Here is a 13641-nt window from a genome sequence, read left to right as displayed (position 1 = left end):
GCGAATTCTGGCTCTTCTCTGGACAGGTGTTTCTTGTGCAAGGCCTCTGGCTCCCTGCCCAGCACAGCCCGCAAGTGTCTCGTCTAGGAGGCAGTTTCTGACCCTGGCAAGGAGGAACTATGGCTCAGCTAACTTCAACAGACAGTGTCCTGACCTGGGGCCTCTCTCTCCCTCGACATGTTTCCAGCATCTTCAGTGAATCACTTCAGGGTCATTGACCTCCCTCTCCCCCAAACTCCAGTGGGCTCCCCTCAGAATGCCCTGTGACCTCTCAGAGGAGCCTCCTGGACATGAGCAAGTGAGCTTCTGCGGAGGAAACCATTGGCTGTGCCCTGAAATTACACCGCCTGCTGTGTTCACGAAAGCTGCATTGACCTTGGCTTGTGACCAGTGGCGTCATTCCATCAACCATGGGGAGCAGCTGAGACCTGGAATTCCTTGTGCTTCTCTGAAACCTGGTGTGTGTGTGTGTGTGTGTGTGTGTGTGTTCATGCACACACACACTCTGCACAAGCACTCTGCACACATACAATGCAGTCTCCACACATCCCAACATTTGTAAGTTACATTTTGTGACGGGCCTTTTAAAGATGAGAAAAATAAGCCAGAGTTTCTGAGAGTTCTAAAGCTTTTATTTGTTTACACATTCTCTAAGTTGCAGACACAAGGTTTGCTACGTGGATAGTCAACACTGCTAATCAGTCACAGAACAAGGTACTAACCACAGCAAGGAGAGACAGGGGCTGTGGCTCAGTCTTTACCAACGTGCGGGGGTCCCTCTGAGGGGCTGGGGTATTCAGTGGTTCTGAGGGAAAGGCTACAAGATACTCATATGCCTTATCATTTGCTCAGGTTCTGACGTCTCCAAGTCCTCCCTCCTGGAGTGGAAACTGAGTCAGGGCAGGAAGAAAAGAGGGGAGGGGGAAAGCCCTGGCACGTAGGCAGTCCTTCCAGACAGCCGACTTTCCAGGCAAGCCCCAGCCAGAGGGGGAAAAATCCAGACAGGGGCTATTTCCAACCTTCAGATTCTCTTGGAGACACTTGCAGTGTGCCAGCTCTCTAGGGAGTCAGAACCAGTGTGCTCCCTTGGGATAAGGGAAGGTATGCACATATGCACAGCCCCCTTTCCAATACAGAGACACCAAGAGATCCCATACATCCTTTAGACAGGGTGGGGACAGCACAGCACCTTTCACAATGGGACTCACGAGACTGGGACTTGGCATGTGGGAGAAAAAAGCATCCCCAGAAGACCGAAGGACGTCACAACACACCTGGAAGAGGAGGGAGGTGGTGGAGCTGGGGCTGGCTGACCTTCTCATCTGCTTGTCGCTGTGCTCGCTTTTCAGAGCAGCAAAGCAAGCCGGATGGAAATTCATCTTTGGCCCATTACACACAGTTTCCCAAGTCTGCAGCCCTTTTCTCTAACCTCACGAAAGCTGTGTCAGCCTATATCCTGTGCACTGTAGCTAGGCAGCTCAAGGCAAAAACTCTAGGTTGTTCAGTCAGCAAGAGGCAGCGTGGTGCTGGGTCCCAAGGTCCAATTGGGGGAAATGTTCAAAGGTGTGAAAGGAAGATCTTCATTTGTAGAGATTTCCAGTGATGGAGGCGGATGCTCCTGGCCACCCTTGTAAGATTAAGATCCTCAAGGTGCTGAGGGAGTGGTAAGTAAGAGACAAGCAAGCTTGTGGCAACACTGAGGAGAAAGTGTGTCTCTCTCGTGCCCGCTGGAAGAAGTTTGCATCACCCTTCAGCCAGGCCAGTAGGTACCACTGGAGACCATATGATTCCCCAGATCACTGGAACATCCCCCAGGACCAGGGACCTTTTCACAAATGCAATGTAAAGCAGTCAAGGGTGTTACACCCCCTCCCCAAGGCTGGAAGACATCCAGAGTCAGCTCATACAGTAACAGAGCCACCAAGACCAACCCAGCTCCTTCCCAAATGCCTCGAGTTCCTGACTTGACAAACCCATGCCTCTCTAGAAGCCAATGTAGCAATGAGATTCCCCCAAGGACATCTTTCTCTCAAAGACTTCCCACCCCAAGGACCTCCTGCCCAAGCTCACTCAGGAAAACCTCAGGCTTAAAAAGCAGAGGTAGCCCCTACCAAAGCCACCAAGCCAGGCTTTCCCTGATGGGAGACACAGCAGGGATTCGCCAACTAGAAGAAGAAAACCAACTCTGTGTAGCTTCCCGTTGAGATCATCCATGTCTTGGTTATCAGGGATAAAGAGTAACTTGAAACTCAACCTTAAGGACGTCCTTAGTCAAAACACATGTAGGGCAGGGAGGGGACACTGGTTGGGACTTAGTTCTGGCCCTTTCTCAAATGGACTGTAATGTGCACAGGCTAGTCACTCCTCAGATCTGCATTTCCTAACTGTCCAGCAGGCCAGCCTCAGAATAGGAAGGGTCTGAGGTGGGGAGAGAGGTGGGGAGAGAGGTTCCTCACAGAGCTTGGGGGAGCCCAGGTCCGTTGTGAATTCAGGGGCAAGAAGCTCATGGTCTGAGGTCAGCTGTCTGAGGGTAGTGCGACCAGTCTGGCTTAGGCAGGATCCAGGTGGGTGGCCTTCCCTTCTCCTTCCACACTAAACTGTCACTAAGGACAGTGAGGAGCTAACCATTCAAAGGAGATTTGGGCCAAAAGAACCCTGCCTGACAGCTTTCAAGTGGTTCAAACTCCAGGGTGTGTTTCCTGTTCTCTAGCCCTTTAAATCCAGATTCGCAGCCAATCTTCATTCTGGCTGTCCCTGGAGACCCCCACAGTCCCTCCTGCTGAGAGCTGTGTGCTCCAAGAGTCCAGAAGAGCCTTCTCTAAGACCCGCAACAGATAAGCCTAAGGTGGCTTGTGAGCAGGTCTCCCACAAGGTGAGCATTTAGCTAGCAATAAGCCTGGTGTGACTTCTTTGGAGAAATATCTAAAAGCTAAATCCTGGTTGTGACATGTGCAGAGAGATGGGGAGATAAAAGAAATTGTTTGTCCCCAGTACTGTCAATACCGACAAGCTGGAGTCAATGAAGCCTGAGCTAGGATGTGAAGAGCCTCAGGCCAGGGGACATGTACTGATAATGCCTGCTGCTGGGCTGCATCCAAATGTGCCAGCTACACCATAACAGAAGCTGGCTCCTTGAGGCTGAGCCCAGCCCAGCAGGGTTTCAGTGGGTGTCCACTCGATGTAGGCATGAGGCTCCCACTTTCTCATTCCAGTTAATTCTCACTGCTGTTCATACCCTGCCAATTCCATCTCCCTGACCTCCTCCAGAAATCCACATCTCCCTGACCTCCTCCAGAAATCCAAAAACAGCATTTGGAGACAAAACCTCAGATTCCCTGGCTGCCTGACACTTCAGCCATGTGCCCGCATTCCTCCTGACTCTGGTGCTGAAGACGGACACATTCCACGGTATCTCTATGGCAGCTAGTGCTCCAGACAACCAATCAAAACAGGAGGCTGGGATCAGCTGTGCTCTCCCCAGCTTCTAGAAGGTGGAAATAACTAGATGTTTCTACCCGCTCATCATATGAACATGTCCAAAACAGAAACTAACACACATATAACCAGCCCTTTTTTCTGGTGGTAGGATATTTAACAGGAGCCCCTGGACTGTTTTCACATTTACAGCTGATAATGCAACCCAAAGACTGGGCCTGGGTGAGCTGGTTTTTCCAGCCCCTGTAGACCAAGTCCTTTGCTTTGCTTTGCTTTGCTTTGCATATATCCAGCCCCCTGCCAAGTGCTTCCGCCTGTACCAGCTTGCCCAGCACTGGCTCTTGGCAGGCAAGAGATTTGTTCATCTGCCTCCAAGGAAAAAAGGAACCAGGGTGGACAAGAATGGCGGAAACACAGTGGCGGCTAGACTGGACATCCTTTCCCTTGCCTGAGAGGAGCACAAATGCTCCCAAACCATTTATTGCAAAAGCACGATTTGTCTGCTTCCCCAAATGCCACATGGACCTCTCACACTGGCAAGCTGGGGCTCCCTGCCTACCCAGCCCACCTGCTCCACGTCGTCTCTGCCCTAAGACTCTGTTTCCATGTTTCACTCATATATTATCTGGCCATGTTTCTTGTGCTTTTCCCCCCTGGTCCTTAATTTAGGCTTCTCCAACTGCATGTTGAAAACGCACAGGGGTATATTTTTCCTTTATGCCACTGTTTCTTCCAACCACCACGGCACTCTTAAACATTTGCATGGCCAGAGGGAAGGCGGGGCGGGCGCAAAGAAGGGAGGAGGTGGGAGAGGAAGAGAATGAAGGTCACAGCAAGAATAAACATGAAAGGGCAAACAAAGTCAACAAAAGCCCAGGCCTGATTCCAGCCATTAAGTCTTTGTGCCATTTTGATTACAAAATTGAGGCTTTTCTTCTTCCTCAATATTTCTCCCAAATAGGCAGAGGTGAGGGAAGGGCAAGATGGGAAGGGCCAGTGATGGGAACCTTGGTAAGTGCTTAGGCTGAGCACTGGAGTTTCTGACTGTAGAAAACTACAGGGACAGGTTTTCTTCAGGTCATCACATGTGCCCGTGCGTGCGCACGCGCACACACACACACACACACACACACACACGCGCGCGCGCCGACACATACACACTCTCATCATCAATATTAATAATATTAACACAACAGTAGAGATGGAGAAGAGGATGGAAATATAGGCTAGGAGTTCTCAAAGTTGTCTGCTGAGGGAGCACAAACACCCCAGGGCCTCACGGACTCTCTCTATTTCCTACAACGCCCCTTCCCAGCCCCAGTTTTGTAGGTTTGCCAGACCCAGTTGGTGCCAACCTGAATGGCCATCTTATTTGCTTCCAGGCTAGAGGTCATTATTAGTAATTGTATCTCCATGGAAGAGGCTTCTGGCTGCCTGCCAGCCCAATGCCGCCTTCCTCTGCCATGCCCTGGGAAATGTCACCATCAGTACAAATGCTCCTGTTCATGGTGAGGCCAAAGAAGGGGAAACTATGGAGGGTTTCTTGTTTGAGGCTGCTGGCCCCTCCACCTGAGGCTGTCATAGACTCCAAAAGAGCATCCCTGAACCCCTGACCCCATGACACCCCTCACAGCTTCATGGGCACCAGGGATCACTTTTTATCAGCCGCCGGGGTGTAGGGACGCATAGCCAGGGCTCACGCAGAACCCAGAGGGATCTTTCTTTAAAAAAAATCCCACTCCAGCTTCCAGTCCTCCTCACGGAGGCCTCTTCAGAGAGATGGCTTTGATGTAGAAATGACAAAGCAGGAGCCCACCCACCCCCCACCCCCTCCCCCACTTCAGGGCTTCCTGAAGTTGCTTCCTTTGGACTCTCCCACTGCCTGGTTTGAACAACCCTACAGCTGAGCCTTCCCAGGAGCAACCTCTGTGATGCTCAAAGGGTCCACTCTGTTCATCTTCCTACATCCTCCTCTCTCTCTTCCCTCCAGCCTCCTCCTCAGAGCACATTTCCCTGTCCCCCAACTCCACTGTCCCTCCAAACACCAGAGGGTCTCCAGCCTCATTAGAAAGACATTTCCAGCTCTCAAAGACCCCAAAACAATCCATCCGTCCCGCCGTCCCCAGACTCAAGACAAGCAACTGTGGCCTCCTGAAGAGGATCATAAAGACCCCAAACCCCAGAATGCCGGGGAATGACAAACGAACCCAACTCACAGATGACCTCAAAGGCCCCTCTGACTACTAATAAAATAGAATTGGTGCAGTTGGAGTTATGGTGGGGAAGACTTGAGGACTTGGGACAAACAAAAAAATACGAGGTCCTTCCCCATCCTCAGCTGTGACACAGATAAAACTGAGCTCTTGGAAAGGTCCGAAAGGACAGCAGAGAGTGGGGGACAGGGAGCCTGTCTCTTCTGTCAGGCGGTAGGCGAAAGGCTGGCCAGGCCCTCCTGCCTCACTTTCCAGCTACTAGAGTCAGGGCCTATGGGCCTGAGCCCTGCAGCAGCAGGGCCTGAAATTGCTCCCATGGCCAAGGCTGTGGGCCAGGATCAAGCTCACTCTGCTGCTACCATCTGTCACCTGACCCTAGCCAATCCAGACCGAGGGACCTCAGCAGCTTACATCCGAATGTTACGAGGACACTTGTCCACGGGAGTGAAGAAATCTATGCAGACTCAGGCCAGAGCCTGGGGGTCCTTCCTACTTTCACTAGGTGGGGGGCACCAGTCCCACACTCCTTGCCCTCAGATAGCCCCCTTGACCAACCTGGATCCAGAGCTGGGGGGCGGGGCACAGAGCAAGGAGAGCTGGCTCAAGGTCCGCAGCCAGGCAAATGTTTGGCTTTTGTTTCTTTTTTCAAACAATTTTGTTTTTCAGGTCCATGGGGCTGAGGAAAAAGCATGTTGTGGTAACTGTTCACTCCCCCCAGGGCCTTTACTTACAACCCCCAACAGCCCCTTCAGTGAACTCTCACCCCACCCAAGGCTCCCTCCCCTCTCCTCTCTTTACTAGGTTTTGCCTGATATCCTCACTAACCCGGGAACATCTGCCCCCTCAGCTCTGGAATGCTGGCCTACTAAAGGGATACCAGTATACTGCTCCTTTCTGGAGCCAGGCCTGGGACTAAAACACTTTCATTGGCAATGTGGGTATGGCCATGACACTGGGATTCCCAAGGAGGACCAAAGTTCGGCATTAGTGAGTAGGAGGGGAGAGAAGTCCTACCTCAGCCCTTCCAAACCCAGGGTTCTCAGACCCTGCCTAGGCCACCAGCTAAGCAAGGCTGCCTTGCACAATTGGGTTGAGCGAGGAAGCCATGACCCTCTTCATGCCTTTCTCCCACCGGCAGAACATAGGTTTCCTGAACTTGAAAAGTAATACCATCGTTTTTGTCCTTAAAACACCTGGATTTTAAATAGGAGGTCTGGGAGGAATTGATCTTGAAGACTAAAGGGTACCTAGAGTGGTACCCAGACTCCCCCAGACCCTGCAAAGCCTCTTTGACCCTCCCGGCAGAATTCATCCTCTCTCTCTCTCTCTCTCTCTCTCTCTCTCTCTCTCTCTCTCTCTCTCTCTCTCTCTCTCTCCCTCCTACTCTCAGGCTGAGCCAAGGGAAGCAGCTGCTCTGTCCACCTAGCCTGGGCTTCCTATCTGGCCCAGAGGCAAACAAACACATACAGCAGTCTTGGAACCTGCTGGCTTCTGCCTCAGGAAGGGTTGAGAAAGATGATGGAATATCAGTTCCCTGTCAGAGGCATCACTCCTGTTTCCTCACCAGGTTGCCTGTCCTGGATTTGCTACAGGCCCCAAATGCAGGATCTCAAAAGTGTCTAGAAGGAGATAAGAGTTGATTTTCGAGCAGGGATCCTTCGGCCACCATATAAGGATCTAAGGCTGTAAGAGAACACAGTAACCCTGCCGGAGATTTGAGAGGTATTCAACTGCATCATTCTTTTCTCCTTAGTGACCTGTTCACTAAGAGACAGTGGCTACCACAGACAGGAGGCCCTCTTTATAGCAAACTCTACACCAAGATATTTACCAGCATCACTCTGGTATCCCTGCTAGATTTCTAAACAGGCCATATCCCTCTACCTCCCGCACATGGGCAGTGACTCAGAGAGGCAAAGTCACTGGACCAGAGTTAACCAGCTAGAAAGTGATGCTACATTTGAACAAGAACACAGTGCACTCTGCAGAAGTTGGTTCCCACTGCAAGTGGTTCATCATGCTGATGCTGTGTGTGTGTGTGTGTCTGTCTGTCTGTCTGTCTATCCCCATGCACATGCATTTATGGTATCTTCATCCTCAAGTCCCCAGCTCCCCCGAGCACCTCCCATTACCACCCATACCCAGTCATGGTCTCCATGGCCACAGCCCTGGCTTAGGAGCCCTGACCACAGACAACCTGGCCCTTGACATATATGCCTCTTCCATCAAAAGGGAGTTTCCGAGAAAGTATCTAGCTTTGGCTAGAATCCAGAAGAAGGTGGATTCAGAAAGCAATTGGAATTCTCACAGACAAGCTGGGCTCTGGTGATGCTTGTTTATACCACATTATACTTTGAGTCCCTCCCAGTGTCACTACAGAATGGAAAAGGTAAGTGCCAGCATTTCCATTTTTACAGATGGGCAGATCAAGATTTGAGGATGCTAAGTGATTTTTCCAAGGTCACACACTACTCCAGTAGAGGGACATCAGAACCCCGAACCCATGATTGCTGCTCAGTGCAGCACTTGGAAAAGAGGATACCCATTTTACTTTACTACCACCTTCTTTTTCTGACACAGGAGGTGTCTCTGGAGACCTGATCTGTCTCACCCTGACAGGATGTCTCACAAGCTGACCTGCTTTCCCCACTTTCTATGTGAGAAACTAAAAAAGGAAGCCTCTAAAGCCGAAAGGCTGAGCCCATTCTGCAGGATCCCAGAGCCTTCCCATGCCACCCAGAGCTCGACCAACCCCAGCACTGTGGACAAGCTCCGACTGGTGCCTTGACTGGGCTAGGGAGTCCGGTTCCCCCTCAGCGTGGGTGGGCAGAGCAAACAAGGCTGGATGTAGAATAGGGAGCACCCCCATCTGCATTTCTGTAGAGAAGGGACTGATATACACTCCAGAAGGGGACCTGCCAAGTCCCAGAGCCACAGTTTGGGGTTTGGGGCTTGTTCTTTCCACCTTTAAGCCAGCGTAGCATTCCAGAACATTTGGGCCTTTTTGTCCCCTAAAATTAATTTAAAATGAATCCCCAACCAAGTAATTAGCACTTGAGGATATCCTGCTTTAGGTGTTGAAGAGAGAGCAAGCCAGCAGAGTCCGAAGACGGAATGTGCCTCTCTGTGGAGGTACATTCCTCTAGCCCTTCCCTGGGCCTTTAGAATCCACACAGGCTCAGCAACCAGCAGGAAGAAGACAGCTTGCTTGTGAGGAAGGCAGAAATGCTGTCTGGACAGGGGCCCTTTAAATGAGATCATTATGTATGCATGTAACTAGCTCTGAGGCCACAAGGCCTGCAGGAGAGTGACCCCCACTCTCTTGCCACAGGTCACTCTGCAAAGGAGTGGGGGGTGGGGAGGGTTGCACACCACTTGGCTCCATGCCAGGTTGCCCTGGGTCCACATGCCAAGAGCAATTAGCTGGGGGAGAATGACTCCTGTGGAGTGGCAGAGGCAATGCTGCATCTGGGCAGAGTGGCCCAACTAGCCCAGGTCTCCAGGGGCTTCTTCAGGAGCTGAAGACTAAAAATAACCCAGGCCTTTGTTGCAAGCTGCTGGACCACAGCGATGGAGCTGATTTCAGGGAAGCCGAGCGTGCGCGAGGGTCCTGCTCACTGAGACCTGCCCTTTGGGCAAATGATTTTTTCCAGAAATGTGTCAGTTGTCATGCTGTGATTTAAGACAGCCCAACCCACTCCAGCCCACAATGCTGCCGTCCGACTCACAGAGTTCTCGGAATCTAGGCCTCCCTTTCTCTAGAAACTTTCTTATTGCAAACAGGAGTCCAGCTCATGTGGGAGAGGTTTAAGGTACAAGAGGAGGCGAGGGTCTGAACCATTGCCACCTGGTCACAAGTAATCACCATGCTCAACAATCTGGTTAAGTAATGATCATCTCTCCTCCTTTCTAAAATTTCCAGTCACATCTCAGTAGTCCCTGGCAAACATACACTACACGGAAGGAGGACATTGCCCGGGAAAGGAATTCATAGTTAGCATTAACACTGAAGGGTTTCTCAAAGCAACACTCGCTTTGATCCAACATTGAAACATTGAATGGGCAGACTTTGCCCACCTCTCTGATGCTTGAGTCCCATCAGCAGAAATTGAGCCGGGCCTTGACACTCAATTCATTTGGGAGGCACTGGGAATCTTCAGCACTTTTCTGTGTTTGTAGGCTGTGGTTTGTCTCACCTCAAGGACACCACAGTTCTGAAGGTCAAGGAACCACAGGGTCCTTTGCAAAGTCTCTCCTGATGAACAGCAAATACTGGCTGGTTATGCTGGGGTCCCAATTTCTCCTCCCATCTCTCAGGCCCTCTCAACCCCTCATCGAGTGGTAGTGCAGTGGATCGAGACCATGACCGCTATGGATACCACTGCTAACGTTCGAAAACTACAAATCTCTTTAACCAAGAGGTTTCCACCTTCCATCTTCGAGATGGCCTCCAAATGTGGCCATTTCCAGTGAAGTTTGTAGTAAATGACAACTTCTCCACAGCATCTTGTTCCTCTGTGAGAGTTTAGGATGAAGAGCCTAAGCTAAGGGTGAAGAGACGTGTGAAGGGATCTTGAGACACAATAGATTAAAAAACAGCAACAACACCATCAAATAACACATAAGTGATTGGTGAGCAGTCAAAAAAATGGCTTCCTCTAAAATAGGAAGCAATGAGAGGGATGTGCTGTGAGGGTGAATGTGGGAAAGGCTCCACAGGGCTGGGGCTGGATTGTTCTTCAGAAGCGCAAGCTCCCTCTGGCAGAAGCGAGGAAGGGCTGGCTGAAGTACCACGTGTGGGGCTGGAGGTCGTCATGGGCAGAGCAGCAGGTGAGCAGAGACCTGCCCCCTCGGTTCCACACGTGCCCTTCCATGCCCTTCCATGACTATTCGTTTTCCTTACAGCTGGTCTGTGTGGATACGCAGGAGAACTCCATCCGGATCAAACAGGGCTCCAGTTCAGCCTCTCTGGGGTCAGGTCACACTCTGTGACCTGAGGCCCTAGGCCTGACAGCCAAAGGCTGAGGCTTTCTCTTTGAGTAGCTCCCAGCATAAATGGCAGCTCCAGCTTCCTACGAGAGACAAGATAGCATTAGTAGCAGCCCTTCTAACTGTTGGGCACCAGCCTAACGGTTTTAATGTCTGGTAACTCCTATTTGCCTTTGATTTCCATGAGTCAGAGACCAACTCTGAGCCCTGGAGGTTTGTGAAGTTCGTTGCTCAGTGTAAAGTGGGTTCTCGGAGATAACAGAGGGACTGTATAAAGAACTCAACCGCTTTGTCACACCTCTTAGCCAGCCTTGGTACACCTGTGCCAGTTCCCTTGGAAACTCATACCTCCCCACTCTTGCAGCCACACAGCTGAGAAACATCTCCTGACCCACCGGTTAGAATGTCATCTGGTTGCACTATGCCTCGGTCTCCTCATTGGTCCTTTGTGAGTAGCTGTACCTAACCTCATAGGGCTGTGATAATTAGATGAGACAAAACTTGAAAACCCTTAGCACAAGGCCTGCACCACAGTAAGGGATAAATAAGGGGTAGACATAGTACTTGTTGTTATTGTTGAGTTCATTGTCATTACCTTCTGGGGGCTCAGCCACTGGGGGATTTAAACAGTACATGTGATAACCACGGTCACAGTCATCGCAGAAGAGTAGCTGGTCCTGGCAGATACAAAAGGGGTAAAGTGGGGAAGAGAGATGCAATTACTCCAGGACAGTGTCTTCCCCCCCATTCCTCTACTCTTACTTCTATAGATAACCTTCCAGGCCCCATTTGGAGTCTTCTCTGTCCCTTAAATGTGGCTTATACTTCATTGACATCTGAAAATCACCCTCTTTCTCCCCAACTATATAAATCCTTTACTACCTCAGGGCTCTTCTCAACTCATTGTCTTAGAAGTCTTCCCCGATGACTAACTTACATTCAAACTCACAGAAATTCCTTGTCCTGGACTCCCACGGTCAGTGATGTTGTGGATTACTCTAACCCCCACCCCATGGCAATGACTTAATACATGGATTGAATTTCCACTCTTCCATCTGTGCACTGGGTAACAGCTGTACTGGGTGGTGACGCCCATTGCATCTTCAGACCCCTTCAGGATTTAATGTAGATGCTAAGAAAAACATCTTGCCTGGCTGGAGGCTGGAGACCAGGGAGAAGCAAGAGATTGGTTGGTTCTTGAAGTAGAAGACAGTCACACTGGTGAAGGCTAATGATGGCTTGGAGTAAGACTGTGACAGTGCCATGAAGAAATACTCACTGACTGGTGCAGTTGCCTAGACTATGGATGGTTAGCCACTGAGACATGGCCAGAAAAGTGGCTATGAGGGTAAAAAAGAGAGGACAGCCTTAACGGTAGATCCAGGGTCACCGGGGAGGTATGTCCTGGAGGCTGGAGAGCAGGACAGAGGTCTGGGTCCACGATATGTATTTGAAAGTCGCTGGTGGTTAGATGGCAAGTGGAGGTCCTAGGAGAGGAAGTCCAGGGTGTATGACAGAAGATGCCTCTGAAATGGTGTTCATGGAGGACTATCCATGAAATGATATGTACAATCTTGCATACAGGTAGAAATGAGTATTTTGAGAAAATGTATATTTCTGAAAATAGAGTGAATCCATGACTTTCATAGAAGTATCTGAAGACTTTCCCCACAAGGAAAACCAAGAACACACCCTTTCACCAAATGGGCATAAAGGGACAGCAGAGACCAAAGAGACCACAGGAAGCAAAGAAGGGAAGAGGGTGAGAGCCAACACACCAGCTTGACTCCCAGAAGGTATACCATGGCATCAGAGCCAAAGGAAGCTGTGGGACTATATAGTTTGGTTGTGATACAAAGAGAAGTAATATTAATGATGTCCTAAAGACATCAATAACGCCTAGCATAGCACTGACACAAGGCTACAAAAAGGAGGGATACTGTAGCCTTGGACTCCCCTTCCCCAAAATTCAAGTGTCTGAGGGTCCAAGCACATGTATCATGTGTAGTTGTCTAAAACTATTGTCCCTTCTTTCTCATCTACTTTTCAGAGCAATATTCGCTCATGCTAATACCCATGAAAAATACAATTTTAAAGGAGCTCTAACTCATAAATCCAAGAAGCTGGATCCACTGATGGCTACAGTGTCTGTGAGATGGGAATCTCATTCTGGGATCTGCAGGAGACCTTGTGAGAACATCCCCAATGTCCCAGCAACCACCCTACTCATTCATGGAACCTGACTAAGGTTCTATATTAATACTCTCTGTAAGACCGAAGTCTAGAATCAACCCAAATGCCAACCAGTAAGAGACCATGAAACCAAGGATAAAAGCTATGGGATGCTGTGGAACGAAAAAAATCAGAGTGGAGAAAACATACCTGTCTCTTACCGTTTAGTTATTGATTCAATATGCAACACATTTGTTTACATTGAACCATAATGTGAAGACAAACGTGGTAGTTTTTAAGAGGTCATATATAAGCAAAGAAGGAAGTTAAGTTTGGAATCAAAAAATGGAAGCTAGGTTTTCTTGAATACATCATTCTTTCTAGATTTGTTTGTGGAACTATTTTGTGTAGTCATAAACCAAAATTAAAATCTTAATATATCCTTAAAAGTGAATTCCTATTAAGTAAATATAATGGTACATCTAATTAATAACACAGCTACAAACATAAATTATGATGACATATCTCTTTTATTTGTTTTCTATTTGGGTTTTCTTTTGATTCAGAGTCTTGCTGCGTAGCCCAGTCTGGCTTCAAACTTGTGATCCTTCTGCCTCCAGCTCCAGAATACCCAGCTAACACATGATCTGAACAACCAAGCTAAATGTAAATGTGTGTGTATATTTTTCAGCAATTATATTATTGATGATACTACTGGAACTGGTTAGCCATCTATAGCTGGTTGCATGTGCATCAAATGTGCGATTGTATGGTATCATTGAGAAGCAAAATGTTTTGTATGCTGAAGGAAGGTATAGACATGAGATCAATG

At 49.3% G+C, this 13641-nt stretch overlaps 1 protein-coding gene across 1 annotated transcript in view; it reads right to left on the bottom strand.

The window, feature by feature from the left end:
- Nucleotides 1–9310: 9310 nt before the first annotated feature.
- The window catches only part of Dpf3 (double PHD fingers 3), a 262723-nt gene continuing 258392 nt past the window's right edge, over nucleotides 9311–13641 (bottom strand). The window contains exons 10-11 of the mRNA XM_021228767.2: nucleotides 11233–11314; nucleotides 9311–10720 (exon numbers count right to left, since the gene is read on the bottom strand). Coding sequence (XP_021084426.1) covers nucleotides 10650–10720; nucleotides 11233–11314 — 153 coding nt within the window. The 3' untranslated portion in view covers nucleotides 9311–10649. The remainder of the gene's footprint in view (nucleotides 10721–11232; nucleotides 11315–13641) is intronic.

This window comes from Mesocricetus auratus, unplaced genomic scaffold, assembly GCF_017639785.1.
Source record: "Mesocricetus auratus isolate SY011 unplaced genomic scaffold, BCM_Maur_2.0 Super-Scaffold_15014, whole genome shotgun sequence".
Lineage (NCBI taxonomy): Eukaryota > Metazoa > Chordata > Mammalia > Rodentia > Cricetidae > Mesocricetus > Mesocricetus auratus.
This window is presented reverse-complemented; position numbering and strand designations above follow the sequence as displayed.